Source organism: Haliotis rufescens, unplaced genomic scaffold (assembly GCF_023055435.1).
Source record: "Haliotis rufescens isolate VD_foot unplaced genomic scaffold, xgHalRufe1.0.p SCAF_8, whole genome shotgun sequence".
Lineage (NCBI taxonomy): Eukaryota > Metazoa > Mollusca > Gastropoda > Lepetellida > Haliotidae > Haliotis > Haliotis rufescens.
The window spans coordinates 5,907,663-5,926,356 of record NW_025964372.1 but is presented as its reverse complement, the minus strand read 5'-3'; the positions used below and the strand labels follow the sequence as shown (position 1 = coordinate 5,926,356).

Sequence of the window (18,694 nt, the reverse complement as noted above, 5' to 3'; positions counted from 1 at the left end):
CTTCCATATTAGTGTATTGTTCAAGGCGACTTATTCAATTCCAGCAGATTGTGTGAATAAAAATTCATTTATTTTCTTTCTTTCTTCAAGATAGATTTAAAACAGATTTAAATACAGTAAGAAGCTCGGATAAACAGAAACCACCCGGAGGTTATTAAATTGAATTAAATACAAACCTTAAAATATAGACCATACAATACGTACGTGTCCCTGCGCCAACATACACATACACACGAACGCCGACACACACACACTGAATGTGCTTGCGTGTATTTAATGGTATGTAATGATATGCTTTATGTATGTTACTCAACAGAATTAAAAGTACACCCTATTCTTTAATATTATTAGTTAATCTATCATGTCATGACCGATTAACTACATTTATATGAATGAAATGGGTGTTCTTTATATTTTGAGTTACATACCGTTACATACATGCATGCACATACATACTCACATTCACCAACATACAAACTTACTTTAAACATTATACACATCATATTCCCAGTTCCTACAAATACTATACATATATTATAATAAGAGCAAAAATATCGTACATGTAAAACAGGCAAGAAAACAGTTAACGTTGTTGAAATGGCATTACAATGTCAAACGTAAAGCTGGCGTAATGAAGAGGTGCGGTATTGCAATGTCAAACGTAACGCTGGCGTAATTAAGATGTGCGGTATTGCAATGTCAAACGTAACGCTGGCGTAATTAAGATGTGCGGTATTGCAATGTCAAACGTAACGCTGGCGTAATTAAGATGTGCGGTATAACAATGTCAAACGTAACGCTGGCGTAATTACGAGGTGCGGTATTGCAATGTCAAACGTAACGCTGGCGTAATTAAGATGTGCGGTATTGCAATGTCAAACGTAACGCTGGCGTAATTACGAGGTGCGGTATTGCAATGTCAAACGTAACGCTGGCGTAATTAAGAGGTGCGGTATTGCAATGTCAAACGTAACGCTGGCGTAATTAAGAGGTGCGGTATTGCAATGTCAAACGTAACGCTGGCGTAATTAAGAGGTGCGGTATTACAATGTCAAACGTAACGCTGGCGTAATTACGAGGTGCGGTATTGCAATGTCAAACGTAACGCTGGCGTAATTAAGTGGTGCATGAACATTTTACGTGTGAAGACTCGGATTAGAATAGATCTTCAGCAACCCATGCTTGCCGTAAGAGACCAACGGGATCGGGGGTCATTGTATCCCAATTGCGTGGATCGATGCTCATGATGTCAATCACTATAATTTTGTCTGGTCCAGACCTCGGTTGGTACAGACCGCCGTCATATAGCTGGAATATTGCTGTGTGCGGCATTAAACAACAAACAAACAATAGCATGAGCATGTCAACGGATGAAGAGTTTTTAAAATATGGGATCATGTCACACTGTAAGTCCGTGAACATGTCACAATCTAGTGGGAATTGTATTTCTCCTTCTATACTGACTGAAAGGGCACACTCTATCACTGAGAGGTACTGGTGGTAGACTGTACGAAACTAGGGAATAAGTATGCAACCTTCTCGCTAATTTATACACACGAGTGACCTCTGGCCACATGATTACATCTAAGGAATCTGTGTCTGGCATATTATTTAAACGCTGGCAGAACCTGAAGACTTCAAGTCCATGTCCAGTCCATCCGATCCCATACCACAACAACCACAACAACCACAACAACAACAACAACAACCACAACAACCACAACAACAACCACAACAACCACAACAACAACAACAACCACAACAACCACAATAAACTGGAACCTAGGAAACTAATAAAGCTATCTGTATTCAGTCGAATTATTGTACATGGATCGACAAATTACAAGCTTCTCGGGACAGAATCATGTATATCGTCATTTATACAAAGTGTTGCTTACAATGAACTTTCATAATGATATAAGGGCACGGGTGGCCCAGTCGTCTGAGGCGCCGCTATTCGCTGTGCAGAGTTGCGTCCCTTGGGCACGCCAGAATCCTATGATTGTGGGTTCGAATCCCGGTTCGCCCCGATTATGTTTCTAGACCATGACTTGTAGACAAAGCCTTATGCCTGGAACAAATCAGTTTAAGTGACGCTAGGCACCACAGAGTGAGTGAGTGACTTGGGTTAAACGCAGTTTGGAACAATATTCAAGTTGGAACATGGCGTGTCAGGGAAGGGAAGTGACGCATGTCTCAGACAGTTACCACTTTTGTGAAACCCACGACCACAGGTAGGGTGCTAGCAAACCTATAAACATAAAATTGGGAGAAACAGAATTCGAACACACGACCACAGGTAGGGTGCTGACAAACCTAAAAATATAAAATTGGGAGAACCAGGATTCGAACCCACGGCCATAGGCAGGGTGCTGACAAACCTAAAAACATAAAATTGGTAGAACCGGGATTCGAACCCACGACCATAGGTAGGGTGCTGACATACCTATAAACATAAAATTGGGAGAAACAGAATTCGAACCCACGACCATAGGTAGGGTGCTGACAAACCTATAAGAAAATCGGGGAGAACTAGGATTCGAACCCAAGACCATAGGTTTCTGGCTTTCCCAAGTCGCGCAGATAATTCCCAACTCTGCACAGATAATCATGGCGCTTCAGACGACTTGGTCACAATACACAATAGAAGGTGTAGAGTTGAATTCCCATGGTGATAGAAAATTGAAGCTGGATGATGTTTGTGAAGAAATTTGAAGGAGGCGATCGGGAAAGGGCGGTTTCATGGAATCCTACACCGATGGATTTGGAAACAAAATGAGATAAGAACATTGTTCCACAACACAAGGTAGTGTGATAATACTTCAAAATTACATAATATTGTTTGTTGAATGCGTGGTCCAGTGGACATTTAAAAGGTGTGGGATAAATGGATTTAATACTTTTCATATTACACCTCAAATCAACCAACGACCAAAACTCGACCTTCGTCCTCGAGCATATCTAGGAGTCTTGGTGTTGTAATGTGAATGATCGGTTTTTGTATTGGGTATGATATGGTTGACAATAACATTAGTCAAGTTTTGTACCACCTAATAGCCTTGACGGGTGTGTAAAGAGATTGAAGCGTCCCACAAATAACCATGCCACTTTTAAACCTCAACTGACACACCATTGAAACTTAACCGACTGTCTTGAAGCTTAATATGGAACACAAAATCAAGAAGATAATATTAATTCTTTTTGTATAACATTTCCATAAAACGCACTTGATACCATTCATGATTAAGTCTTTGCAGAAGGGGGGTTCTACTATATGTGTGACAACCCCATTATGGTTATGAAAACTATCACTGTAAAACACTTAAGAGAATGATGAAAATATCCCTATCAAAAGTCGAGTGGGCTGCATTATGTCTATGCAACCAATGATATCTACAGAATAACATATACTGAGCAGATTCATCATTTAAGCATAATATCAAACTTAGACATTACTTCATAAGGCAGAATTCAGGCATGAACAGATATGTATTTGCCAATGTAAGAGGTGTGCTTGTCGATCACCAAACATCCTCAACAACAGTATCCTGTCAAATGTGTGTTCACAGTGGTTTTACAAGTGCTACATGTATTAAGTCAGCTGGGACAGGAGTATGTCCATCATGTCTCCAGAGCGACAACTATTGATGGCGCCCTCCAAACATTCAGGACTAATTCCACTTCCAATCAGTTCCATCACGACATCTATGTGACCTTCATACACGGCCCTGGACAGAGCCGTGCGTTCCTCTGCATCAACACCATTAACGTCAGCCCCCTTTCCCAACAAATACTGCACAACATCTAAGCGTCCATACTGAGCAGCGACAGTAAGAGGAGTTTTTTCCATAAAGAAGATTACATGGATGTCGGCTCCAGCATCCACTAACATCTTCACAATGTCCAAATGCCCCCTCCTTGCTGCCTCATACAAAGGTGTAACTCCGAAGATGTTGGTGATATTTACATCAGCAGATGCACCCAAAAGTGCTCCAACCAGTTCACAGGAACCTTCTTTCGCAGCTGCCAGTAGGGCTGTCTTTCCATGTTTCCCTTTCATATTTAAATCAGCTCCTGCCTGTATCAGTTTATCCAATACAATAGTTCTTCCACTTGATACAGCTGCAGTGAAAACTTGTTGTCCTCCACTCTTTGTCACCGATACATCTGCCCCAGCTTGAATAAGACCCTGAACTGCTGCTATCAGCGGTGTTTCGCCCTGGTTGTTGATAGTATTGACATCAACACCAACTTCAGTTAACATTCTTACAACTTCAATCATGTTACGCCTGCAGGCAAAATGTAAAGCTGTATCGCCATCAATATCCTCTAATTGTAGGTTGATCTGTTCATGTTTCAAAAGATGTCTGGCGACAGAGGTGTGCCCATTCAAGATAGACAGCATTAAAGGTGTCATTCCATCTTTTGCCTTGTGGTTCACATCCCCATTATTCTGTATTAAAGCCTTGACAAGTCTTTCATGTCCAGATTCTGCTGCTTTGGTGAGTGGTGTTTGGTCATATACACATCGGATGTTGGGATTTGCTCCAGCTTTTAGAAGTGATGTAGCGATCTCAAAGTATCCTGAATCAGCTGCCAGGAAGAGGGCATTCGCGTATTTCTCTTTATCCAGATGATCAATTTCTACACCAGCTGAAATCAGTACATTTACCACTTCCCTGCTATCATAATATGCTGCAATTGAAAGAGGTTGCTCCCCAAGAGCATTTGGAACATTAATGTCTGCTTTGTTTTCCAACAACATGTTAAGAATTTCAGTGTTACCTGCTCTACATGCCAAATGCATTGGCGTGATTCCCAGGGGGTCTTTTGTATCTATTCTTGCTCCATTTTGTATCAACAGTTTCACCATGTTTTGATGATCGACGAGGATTGCTAAGTGTAATGCAGTGGAGTCATCCATTCCTTTTAGATCTACATTGGCCCCATGATTCAAAAGGTATTTAACCGTAGCAATATCATTCTTAGACGAAGCTAAGTACAGGGCTGACATTTTGCCTGTAAATGTTTGATGATTGACGTCAGACCCAGCTGCAATGAGAATATCCATCATGTCCACATTGCCTGTTGCAACTGCAGCAAGGAAAGGCGTGAATTCACTGACTGATCGAACATGGACATTCACAGTAGAATAGTTCAGTAAGGATTGCATTAGTTTTACATTCTGGGAGAGTGCAGCAAGGTGCAAAATCGTGTAACCATCTACAATGTTGTGATGAAGATGTATATTGTCAATGATTAAACTTTCAGACACATTTGTCAGTGGTGTTACCCATCTTTGGGAGTTTGGCAGGCAGCTGAGCAGTTTCAAGAAATGATCGATCTTCCCCCAAAACACTGCCTTATCAAATATAGATCCAGCGTCAGTCCTTATGTTAACGTTGGCCCCCTTGTTCAGAAGCATTGATAGACATTTCGAATTTCCATGATGAAATGTGGCATGAAGAGGTGTCAGTCCAAACCCATTCACTGCATTGGTATCAGCACCGGCAGCTAGGAGTATTTTTGTTAGATCTGGATCCTGATTCAAACATGCAATATGAAGAGGAGTGCCTGAAAACCCCGGAATTCTGTATTCATGACAAGCGTAAAATTCGAGTTCCTGTGAATTCATACCATCTGTAAACATTGGGATGTCAACATCTAGAGAACATTCCTTTGCGACTAAACTTTCAACACATTCCCTGTGTCCATGTAGCACAGCAAAGTGTAGGGGTGTGGCACTATCCCCATTCTCAGCATTAATGTCACAACCAGCCTGTATAAGTGTATCCAACACCTCTGTGTTTCCAGCTGCAGCTGCCCAATGTAAGGCTGTTGCTTCTCTGTCATCTCTATCATTAATATCGATGCCTTTTTCCATTAGCAACCGGACCATTTTGTCACTTCCTCTTCTTGCAACAAGACTAAGAGCTGATGCCCCATCGAAATTCCCCGAAACTGTACAATCAGGATATTTCTTCAAAAGGTATTCTAGGCCCTCAATGTTGCTCCAAATGAGGCAACCATAGATTGTATCTACTTTCACTTCATTTGATATGTCATGTTCATATCCATTGAAAACATATTCAAATATGCCTTTGGAATGAATTCGTGCTGCCCAGTGTAGCATAGAGCTTCTGCTGCTGCCATCCCATGAAATGATGCAATCTTTACCATCCTTTGAAACTGCTGCTGAAATTACTCTGATGCTGAACTCAAGATTCCTCCAGAGGGGGTGAGTGAATAACACCGTGAATGACCTGTGTGTAAGCTCTGACGCAAATCTCTCCACAAGTTCTTCAGTCATGTAGTTTTTCAAAGTAAGCATAATACTGTCATCATCATCATCATCATCATCATCAGCAGCAGCAGCAGCAGCAGTCTTTGGATCAGATATCTGTACATATCTACAAATGTAGGCAATTTTTGCACTCTTCAAAATAAATTCTGGGTCATTCTTGCCAATCACAGCTGCTGTACATTCATACAGTGAAGGATGTTTGAATTTTACCAGGTGTCCCTCAGAACGCAGAAACGTCCCAGTCATTGCAGCAATAACCTCACGAGCATCCGCCCTCTCCAACTGAAGTTTGTCACATTCAAGTTTTCTTAAATCTATGCAATCGCTGAAAATCAGGAACTTGAACAACTTCTCTACTTTATTATTTTCCTTCAAAAGGGATGTAACCGTGCTTTTCATCACCTGAAGTGGATGTGCAAAAAAGTATTCTGGGTTGTTTTGAGCATGTTTACTTGTCAAAAGAAATTCACAACAATGTGGAAACCCATGAACTGCTGTATCCTTGTCAAAGCTATCAATCATAGATTTCATACGAGATTTCTCAAAGTGCAGTTTGTCCGATCTTCTTAAATGGCTGTTCAGCATTGCCATCATGATATCATCAGGTAAGAACCCTTTTGCTGACAGGTTTACCCTTAATTTGTGATTAAATAAAGATTGCGATCTGTCTAGAAAAGGGATTGCCTCTTCAAGCACACTAATACGTGTGGTGAATATTACCTTCACCTTTTCTGTTCGTATTAGTTGTTGCACGTTCTTCAAAAAGGGTCTCAAATCAGTAAGAAGTGACTGTTCAAAAGTAACTGAACCAAAAAGATCATCAATGAAGATAACCACATTTTCTTTTCCATATATACTTGTTTTGAAGTCACTGGCTGACTTCATTACACAAGGACAATAGTCTTTCATCATGGCTTTCAAAACCATATAGGCCATGACTGTCTTTCCTGATCCAGGGCAGCCAGTGAGGATGGCAGTTGAATGCTTCTTCAGGAGCTCCAATGTATGATCAAGGACAGGAGTTGGCACAGCATTTTGTGTGTGGAAGTATATCTCTTGGCCGAAGTCATCTAAAACAAATATTGTTTTACATGATATTAAAACTTAATTTAAGTGAAAATTAGAATTTTTATTACAACTACTTTAAAAGTAAAATTCGGAGAAATATATTTCCCTCCAAGGCTGGATACATAGTGTACATTAGTGATGGTGAGTCCCCTACAGGTGCTCACACTTTTGATATATATCTATCACGAGGATCACGAGGGGTCCATGGAGTTTTATGCGTCCTCCATTAGAGTTTGTTCAATGAGCCGGAACATCACATGGATTGCAATATAAGAAGATCACATTCAGTCAGATCTCATCATTCTGACATGGAGGTGTGATGAATACACTGTATATAAATATTTATTTATCATACCATCATGTCAGAATGATGAGATCTGATTGGCAAACTTGATCTTGATATAATACTCTGTATCCTGCCTTGGAGGAAAATAAATTTCTCAGCGGGGTAATAAATCTACCCCACCATGAGCATGTGGATTTCTGAGAATAAGAATAAAAGAATCAGAATAAATCCCTTATACCCAGCTTTAAAGCAAAAAGCCACACGCTTTTCCTGAGTCAATGGAAGTCCCAAGAGGTAGCGCAAGTTAACCTCAGATCAGTGAAACAGCTGTTTCCTATCAATCTTGAATTTGTTTCAGTTTGAATGTTGGTAAGATCCTTTTTTTAGCACTCTGGGTATCTGGGGCTTTTTGTTTCCCTTGTTAGTTTTTATACCTCATAACTTCATCGTGGTATATAATATAACATTCAAAAGTGTTTGCACCTGTAGGGGAAGCATTAATGAAACCAAGGTACACACATGCTTAAAATTGTCTCCGTGATAGTGTCACAATGGACAGACAAAGTTTACGCCATGTTTACAGTCAAGTCAAGATATTGCCAACGATTCACAGATGGCAGTAAACGTTGCTGGCGACGTTGTGCCGAGTGGTATGCCAGAGCAACAATTCATGAGCATGATTGTTATTTGGGCGGTAGTGTCATGGTGAGGGAGGGTCTCACACATGACAGGCGAACCGATTCGGTTATTGTGAATGGAAATATGACTGGACAGCGATATGTTGAAGAAACTGTGCGTCCTGTCGTAGTTCCATTCGCTAGAATTATAGACAGAAATTTTGAACTGCAAGATGACAAAGAGTAGGCATATGGACGTCGGACTGGCCAACTAAGTCCCCTGTCATGTCCCAAATAGGGCACCCGGGGGAAAAAAAGATGGCGGCAATTCAGCGTCTCATTGATCGTGTTGATGAAGTTAAATTGTGACATGTCTTCAGGTGGAATGGAAGGCAACACCAAGGGCAACCATACGCAGGTTAATCAACAGTATGCCGTCAAGGTGCATGTATCGCCCAACATCGTGGACACATCACAAAAATAATTTATCGTCATTACACATTCACTGTCATTTCATCATTTCCCTTACTTCTTGGTGGTATACTAAAGGACAATCACAATATGATGAATAAGAACATGATCACAGCAAAACTGTTATTATTGATTGTTGTACCTCTTTTTAAAAGCTTGCAATTCCTTTGGTTGATCCGTGCCACATGATGAAACAATATATTTCAATGGAGACCCAAAATCATGTGACTGACAATGACCTCAAATATCAGACCCTGCTGTATTCTGAGGTCGCCGAATATTTAGCAGAAATGCCCGCTCGGTTCAGAAATGTATCTATATTGCAGAAAATCCCATTCGTGCAGAATTGTGCACTGATCTGCGGCAGAATTCGTCACAAACACTACACAAAGACTAAACTTAAAAGAAGGCAGAATTTTCCAAAATTTGTTGCAAAATTTACCAACATTTACCGACGAATTTTGATGTTTTGACCGCGGAATACACCTTGGACTTGCATATTGACCCGTTAAATGATCAGAATTATCCTGTCACGTGATTTATATTGTCTTGTCTGCCAGAAAACAATATTGCGTCTGGTACTAACATTTCACGTTTTCACAGCTGAAGGTTTAAGGGCTTCCTAAACATTAAAGTGGGCTTCGGAATTACAAAAATGATTACCTTTGACCGAGTCAGACAACCTCAGGTGTAAGGTCATCGGGTCCTTGTTTTTGCATATGGACCTCTTCAAGAGTAATTATTTGTATAGTCTACAAGACATGTCCTAACCGATGGTTCCATAATACTAACGTGATGCATTCATTACCTTGTCTTTCATGTGTGCTGATATTTATATCTCCACTGGCATGGGCTTCTCCTACTATTGTGACATGAGTAGAGTTGGTTACAACGTTGTGGGTTGCCATATGTCCTGTAATTAAAAATATTTACACTGAAATGAGTTTACATGATAAAAGCAAAAGTACCACATATGACCTCAATATTTTGAAAACACCCAATTATTGTCCTCGCCACTTGAAATAGATTCATGAAATATCACGATCATTAATCAAGGAAGAAAGCTTTTGTTATATATGCTTTAGCTTATGTCAGTTATCAAGGTCACTGATTATGAGTTCTGTTACAATCTTGTGGTAATGGCCGATCTGTTTCCGGAGTTGGACCTGCAACCAGGAATATCAAACTGATATTCAAGGATGCCAAGCATGTAATATCTAGCTTGGTAGGGTCGGCATTCAGTTCCTTACAAACCTAAAGTAAAGTTATTCAGATCTTCTGTAGAAAACACTATGCACCATAAGTATGAGGAAGTGTATATTGTTAATGCAAATAGTAGGTGTACATTAGTCTCCACTGCAACAATGTGGATTTAACCAGACAGTGCTGATTTATTTCACATTAAAAACTGTCTATTACCTGCTTTCATCCAGTGCAGATAGATTATAGTCCATCAACTAACATTTTGGCTCCCGCTATTTGACGATTATCTTCCATTAAACACAAAATCACACGGCAAAAGTTGTTTACTATGAATAACAATCACTGACTTAACTAAAAATACCTGGTTTGTAACAGTGCATATCCAAATAAAAATATGTTCTGCATTGTTATGTAACTTTGTGACCGTTGCTGCATGCAATTAATGAATATGCTTTGGCTTATTGTTATCAAGGTCACTGACAGGGCCATCCACTGAGATCTTCTTCAATGTTTGGTCCCAAGTTGAGAATGAAATTCAAACAATGAGCACGAACGGGTTGGGTTTTTTTAACAGGACCGAGGAACTATGTGATTTATGTGCCAGACAAGTTCTGTTATTTTTTTTATAGTCTGGAAGTAGGATTGAGCAAGGGTTGTGAAAATAAAGCTACACGCATGATTGTCACTATTTTACTTGATCTCAACAGTGTGTTCACCGTGTGTTAGACCCTAGTTCATTTCCGTTGCTCATGGTCTCAAGAAGCGTATGAGTGATCAATTAGTTTAATATTGATATAATAATCGTCACGACCTAAATCTATTTTAATGTTTGGGAAAATCGGTGAAAAGTAATGAATGTACTGCTTCCATTCGGGCATGACATACGAACATCGTTCTAGTTCTGGTTCATTTTGGACCAAATAATGTTTGTGTTTAATGAATGCCATAACAGAAACAACCTATTATCTGTTATTACTAAATGGAACACTTGCCAGTGACTTTGTCAGGGACTGCTGGTATCTTTCCAACATCAGACTCGTCAATTCTGTCTTCAGATTGGTTCCTCTGTTCAGGAAATAATGCTGGTGTACAAACTGTTACAGTAGACGATTTATGATTGCCATCTTCTCCATGACCTGTTCTACATTTTTTTGAATCGGTGAAATCACGATCTTGACGGTGAGTTTTCCCAGAACTTCCAGGAGACTCATTCTGAAACATTTGAATTTAAAGAAACTTAAATATCTAAGATAAGTGAAACAGATGCGTCACTTTTGTTTTGCCATCTTCACGCTGAACAGTTTGTTTTTTGTCATTTTAAAATATCTTTCAATCATACAGTTGATACAGAAAAGAATTGTGTCACCTCGACAACTTTCTTGCACGTGCTTTGACCAGATGCATGGCGTCTCCTAACGGGCGTGGAAGGCCACTCGGGGGCACCTTCTGGTACAGGTTGAGCTTCTCCAAATCCTATATTTTGAGTTCTGTTACAATCTTGTGGTATTGGTCGATCTGTTTCCGGAGTTGGACCTGCAACCAGGAACATCAAATATTCAAGGATGCCATACTTGTAATATCTAGCTGTTCCTTACAAACCCAAAGTAAAGTTATTCAGCTCTTCTGAAGAAAACACAATGTACCAATAACATGGAAGTGTTTAATGTGGATTTAACCTGACAGTGCTGATTCATTTCGCATTAAAACTATATATTACCTGTTTTTATCCAGTGCAGCAGCAATGCAATGAGCAGAAGCACAGCAACAAGGATAATGTCCATCATGTTGTTTCTTCAAAGATTCCACTGATCTCCTTAAACGGTACAGGTAAATAATATGATAAATGGAAGTTCAACCGTACAGTTCTACAACCGTTGGTACATGTATGCTTTGTTTTAACCAAGATCCTGTACTGAATTCATAAACTGCATATTGTTTAAGTTCAGCACACCTTTTATAGATATAAAGTCGATCACATTCTGCACAAATTGTCGGGAGACCTACCTCTAAAAATCGTTCCTAACCATCATTTCCCGACTTTCAGAATCTGAAATTATAAAACTATGCTGACAATCTATTTAGTCTCCTTTCGTTAAAAGTTTCTGAGCGTGTCTTGTGTTAACAGGGGACAGTTGGTAATGAAAAATATTCTACTCAGAAATAACAATATTCACTGAAAGATAGGGAGGAAGAACAGGGGCCGCATCGAAATAAACAAGTACATTTTTGTGAATAAGTGTAGTTAGCCTGAGACATTGTTAAAGTGCGGCATGGTATCTTGCACTTTAAAATCGGCATTAGCCCACACGTCTATATATAAGTGCAATAATCTTAAACGAGATGTTAAACCCCATTTTAGCTTACCTTGTTTCTTTGGGCTTTAAACATTAAGTCGGAAGGTATTGGGTTTATTTTTTAAAAATGGAACTGGCTTGTTTGCTAAATATGTAGTCCTTTTAGTGTTCCAGGTGGGGAGAAACTTGAATGTGAATGATTTGCTGGATATGATACTTTTTGAAGAGTGGGATGTGCGTTATTAAATATAATAAAAGTTTAGCAGGGAATTAAAAGGTAAACTAGTATATATGCAATATGAAGGTTCGGACATATAAGTGGTGTTACATACATGAAGTACACATAATCAAGTTCAAACAAGTACAACTTGATATGGGCACTAAGAGAAATACACCAGTATCGCCACCACGCGACTTTGCTCACCTACATCCATTCATACAGCTACAAAATATCATGGTATGTATGTGAACTGAAAATCCAACCATATCTAATTTCTGGAATGTTGGACGCGCCAAGTGACTGCAATGTTGTGTGCAATATGCCAGCTCATACCCTTCACCCCATAAATAAAATGTGTCTATACCGCTCATGCATATTCATGGGCTCAAACGTCAGGTCGAGGAGCATGGCGTAACGTTGTTTTCTCCTAGATTATCACTGCGACAGGTCTAATGAACTTCCCACAATGTGTCTACCAGCCTCTCCTCGGAAATGTTCCAATCAGAGTTCACATTCTCGGAAACGTGTCGACGCGCCAGCTGTAGCGTCATTTACTGGTCCTGACGACCAAACGCTCGACTACCAGGGGTCGAGACACGGCAAATGCTCTCAATATCTGAACATATACTGAGTCAAATTAAAAACTTCACATTTTAAAAAGTAATCCCATATATGATATACAACGGACAAATGTATTAGAGAAGGTAATTTTTAATCATTCATGTCAAAAGAAGGATTTTAATTACCGGTGTTAACCATAATTTGTTCCAAGCACCTACGGTATTCGGTAATAACATCAACAGTTTAAATCATAAGTCCCAAGCACGAGAATCTGATGGCACACAAGTTCAGTAGCGTGTATGGCCACCATGTGCGTTGACAGCTGCCACAAAACGCCTCCGCATGGTCCTTGTGATGCTTGTGAACACATGATTGGGAATACGACGCCATTGTTGCTGCAAAATGGTGCCAAGATCTTGCAAATTATGTGGTTGGTTTTGGAGAGTGCGCAGACTTCTGCCAAGAGCATCCCAGATGTGTTCGATGGGATTGATGTCGGTGGACCTTGACGGCCAGTACATGACGTTGACTCCCGCATTCTGAAGGAAATTCCTTGTCAAAATTGCTGTGTGGGGCCTGGCATTGTCGTGTTGGAAGATCAAAGCGGGTCCATGTGCTGCCATAAAAGGCAGAAGTTCTGGTGCCAGTACCTGGTCGCCGTAAGCAGCAGCGTTGAGGTTGCCACGGATGACAAGAAGCCTGGAACGTGCATTGCCACAGAAAGCACCCCACACCATGACACTTCCGCCTCGAAATCTGTCAACTTCCTGTACACAACACTGAGCGTAACGTTCATGATGGCGCCTCCACACCCTCGCCCTACCATCAGCAAATCGAAAATTAAATCGGGATTCATCACTGAAGACGACTTGATTCCAATTCCTCTGAGTCCATCCTAAGTGTCGCTGTGCCCACAATTGACGTTGACGCCTGTGTAATTGAGTCAGAATCGGCCCGCAGTATGGCCGTCGTGCTTGAAGGTGAGCAGTTCTCAGACGGTTTCGAATAGTTTGCGCACTCAGTCTACTCCTAAACAGTTCATTTCTGGTTAATGTAGCCGTGGTACCCGTTTGCTGTTGACGCGTCTGTAAATCATAAACAGTCCGTCGACTACAACCCATCGTCCTTGCGACTTCAGCTACGGACGTTCCCGTCTGCAACATGCCGATGGCACGTTTACGTTGCACATTCGAAAGGCGTGGCATGACAAATGGCTGTAAAGACTTTTTGTTTTCTTGTGTTTTTCTTTTTTTGTTAATGACTGCTAACAAGTATGGCTGAAAACACGTGCGGTATTATGGACACAGTTGCACGTGAAAAAACACTTTTGCCACTATGGTGCTGTGCACATCATTTTGATCGATTCACCTGCACAAAAACGGGTGTTATCTGAAAACGATACGTGGCCATTACTGTTTAAATACACAATAAGGGCCCACAATGATAACTGGTCAAAATGTTAAAATTTTAGGATTGTGAAGGTTTTGATTTGGTTCAGTATATGACACAACTATTCAACTAAACTGACGGCCAAAAATAATTTTCGCTTTAAAAAGTGAAATTGCAAAAGTTTAAAACACATCTTAAAACTAAAACAATGCAAAACAAATCATCCAAACACAACAATGATCTTTTCAATGCTGAAAATACGTTCCGCTTTGGCAGCCGAAAGTACACTTGCAATAAGGGTACATTAATGATGCGGACGGCACTCATATTGATAAAAACAAAACACAAGATAATCGCCACGACTGACACCCGAACAATGCGAGCAAGCCCTTTGTATGATACAGATGGAAGCCACCAATGTCCACAATGTCCTAAAAGACAGGCCAAAACAGGCAGACCCCGGGTAACAACACCCAATGAAGACCCGTAATTGCGTACTTCGCATCTCCAGAATCGATCCCTCACAGTGACGTCATCAGCGACGAATGCTTTAGGGCATATGGTCAGTCGACAGACAGTGGCCAGGCGACCCAGGGCTCAAGGAATGAGGGCTTACAGACCTTACAGAGGACAATTATTGACAGCGCAATATCGTCGTCAGAGCGAAGTGCCTGGCAGAGGGTCGTCTTCATTGTTGAAAGCCGGTTCTGTCCGTTCATAAAATAGCCGAATAGCTGTTTACCGCCGAAGGGGGAACGAACGGGAACAGGAGGTTATGCCATATGATGGAAGGGATGTTATGGTGTGGGGATGACCACTGGTCATCGTTAACGGAAATTTGACAGCTCAGCGTTACATGGATGACATTCTTTGTCCGATTGTCCTATCATTTGTACAACAGCTGCCACGTGGTGTCCTTTATCAGCATGACAACGCCAGACCCCATACAGCCAAAGTAGTACGGAACGTCCTTGCAGCCAACGTGTTGCCATGGCCTACACGCTTCCCAGATATGTCTCCCATAGAACATCTCTGGGATGTCATGGATCGTCATGTTCGACAGCGACCACATCCCCTAGTCAACCGACAAGAACTTATCCAAACCCTCCACGAAGAACGTCGACGTATCTCACGTGATGTCACCAGACGACTGACTGTTTCTGTCCCTTGGGCACGCAAGAAACCTATGATTGTGGGTTCGAATCCCGGTTCGCCCCGATTATGTTTCTAGGTTTGTCAGCACCATACCAGTGTTTGTGGGTTTCACCGAAGTGGTAAACGTCTAAGACCTGTATCACTTCGGGCATTCCTCCCACATTAAGCTGACACGCCGAGATATGACTGGAATACTGTTAAAAGCGGCGTTAAACCCAACTCACTCACTCACTCATGTCTCGTGGAACAGAGTCTCGAATATAGGTGACGTCACACGAACAATCACGTTGCCAAATCGAAACAGGTGATTTGGAACGTATTCACATTTTGTTTTTGCACATTAAACAAACAGTCGGTAAGATCAGTGGTGATATACGTTAATTTATGAAACAATATCGTATACGTTTACGGTTGTATGTAGTATAGCATACAACCTGTACAATAATATTAATCTCACTGTCTACTGATAAATATATACTGAACAACAAAAGTTCCTGTGACATTGAATAAGATTGAATGCAAAGTTATGTTTTTTACCAAATCTGAAACAATTTCAGATAAAAGACTCCTGTGAGTGTTCAAATGGTTTAATTTGCCATACTGACTTCAGACTTCTTTGTTGAAGAGAATCCTGAACAAGTCGAGCAATATGAAGCAGGGCGTTGTCATGTTGAAAGGTAATGCCCGGTAGAACAACAGGGCCGATGATCTCGTCGCGGTAGCGCTGTCCATTGAGATTTCCCTCTACCACTATCAAACGGGTTCTCTGTCTCTCCCATCCCTTACCATAAGCTGCCGCCCCCGAACCGATCTTCTTCCATGAAACAATGATTGACGTAACGTTCACCTCGACGTCGGTACACTCGAATCCGTCCATCGCTGTGGCTGAGGTGAAAACGAGACTCGTCAGTGAATAGAACTTGGCCGTCCAGCGTAGACACTGTCTGCACCACTGACGGTGGTTTCCTGTCAAAATGGGACGCCTGGCGGGTCTTCTGGCGACGATCCCTGCACATCTGAGGCGGCGACGTACGGTTTGTGAAGATATTCGTCAAAGGCCAGGGATGCTTCTTGCAGTCACTGTTGCTGGCTGGAATCTCTTTCGTTGGTGTGTTGTTCGAATCCAGTTGTCCTGTCGATTATTGGTTACGCGTGGCCTGTCACTCCGAGGATGGTATCTGAATGCATTTGTCTGTTGCCATAAACACCAAATGGTGTTTCTGTGGACGTTAAATTGTCTTGCAACGTGATGTTGACTCGATCCTGCTTCAAGCATACCAATGGCTCGCTAACGCTCATTTTCGGAGAGGCGTGGCATTTCGTAATGTTGAATAATTGCGTAATTTTGTTGTTTTTCTGAGTGGTTGTTGATGCTAAACAATGCATATGGAATCCCGTTAACGCACATGTTTTTATACCCATTCTTGGGTAGTTAAATGCATGGAGCTTGTATAAAAGTCAACTTTTGCATGGAATGCATGCTTTTCTGTAGCAGTTGCGTTTTTGTGACTTGATTTCATACATGTACTACAATATTGAAAACCAAACTTTACTAGTTTGAAAAATACACTAAAAAATTGGTGTCAACTTTTGTTGTTTAGTATTCAAAAGGCTTGTACATTACACATCCTTACCTTGTTCACCATTGTGTCACGTGAACAAGGCGCCCGACTTCAGTAGATCAGTAGATCCCTGGTTCTAATCCCTGCATAGGACGTGGTAATCGAATAACCGCTACATTATCATAACAAGAATCGCATTGACGTAAATACATGACATTATTTACCCACTAGCGTCTTCTTCTGCCACGTTACACGAGCATATATTGTCAGCCATGTTTCATCGTGAAGTAAGCACGTACTGCAGACCATAATATATGTAGGTGCAGGGTCCTTTATCTTACCTGCATGTCAGACTGATGAGATCTGATTGGTTCACGTGATCTTGTTAAAATACTATGTATCCCGCCTGGGAGGGAAATCAAATCTAAGCACACAACAAGTCCCTTATACCCCAGCAAGAGGGGGGCAATAAATCTCTTTCACCTTCTATGCAGCAAATAGCTGCACGTTTTCAACGAGTCAATGAAAGTCACGTGAAACAGCACAAGTTAGTTTGTTTGTCACAATGGCAAAGTGAAACATGTCGGAAAGATAAATCGGCGAGTGGTATAAAGTCTAACTAGTGACGCAAAAAACCACTTACACCCCTCGTGATACTGATACAACTTATGATGTTCACCATAACACTCAAAACGCGCTCCACAATCATGTCTTCACAAGCGATAACCTATTTTTACCCATGACGCTTCTACCGATCGGGTAAAGTACACACAATGTACTGTTTGGACACAGGCTGAACGGTATCTGATCACATCAGGATTGATATCTCCAGCGACACATGTCATCGTCGATTATGCAAGAATGCATTGGGCTCCCTGTGAAACTGCAAACAAATGCTGAACAAAGTCCAAGGCCCTTGTTTTTGTACAACGGTGCACATTAATTATGTTTGATCGCATTCTCATGTCGTGGGATTTCATTTCAAGTGTTGGGACAGTCAAGAGGAGCGTGTGTTTCCTCGTCACATTCAAGATCTGGGTTCACTTCCAATAGTTAGGGGGCACGGGTGGCCCAGTCGTCTTAGGCGCCGCGAATCGCTGTGCAGAGTTGCGTCCCTTAGCACGCGAGAATTCTATGATTCGGGGTTCGAATCCCTGTTCGCCCCGATTATGTTTCTAGGTTTGTAAGCACCATACCCGTGCTCGTGGGTTTCACCGAAGTGGTAAACGTCTGAGACCTACCACACTTCGGGCTCTCCTCCCACATTAAGCTGACACGCCGCGATATAACTGGAATACTGTTAAAAGCGGCGTTAAACCCAACTCACTCACTCACTATTTTGTGTTTTGATGTTTGATGAGATATATTGTGTATTTAAGCATTTTCTGAAGGATTTCATCCGTAATCATAGGCATTTGATTAGTTTATAGAGATAGTGATTCGCGAGAAACACCAAAACAAACCCGTAGGCAGCAGAAGAAAGACATTCTACGTTGTTTTATACTACAGTCATCAATAGTCTTGTTTTACACTCCACCCTGTGAATAATCAAACGTGGACAGGA

At 41.2% G+C, this 18,694-nt stretch overlaps 1 protein-coding gene across 1 annotated transcript; it reads right to left on the bottom strand.

The window, feature by feature from the left end:
- Positions 1 to 1,766: 1,766 nt before the first annotated feature.
- Positions 1,767 to 17,434, bottom strand: LOC124119943 (ankyrin-1-like). Its single transcript, XM_048389527.1, has 7 exons — positions 17,355 to 17,434; positions 11,954 to 11,996; positions 11,667 to 11,762; positions 11,316 to 11,482; positions 10,942 to 11,161; positions 9,555 to 9,659; positions 1,767 to 7,374 (listed from the first exon to the last, which is right to left on the bottom strand). The coding sequence occupies exons 3-7, from the start codon at positions 11,731 to 11,733 to the stop codon at positions 3,593 to 3,595; spliced, it is 4,341 nt and encodes a 1,446-aa protein (XP_048245484.1). The 5' UTR covers positions 11,734 to 11,762; positions 11,954 to 11,996; positions 17,355 to 17,434; the 3' UTR covers positions 1,767 to 3,592.
- Positions 17,435 to 18,694: the final 1,260 nt, after the last annotated feature.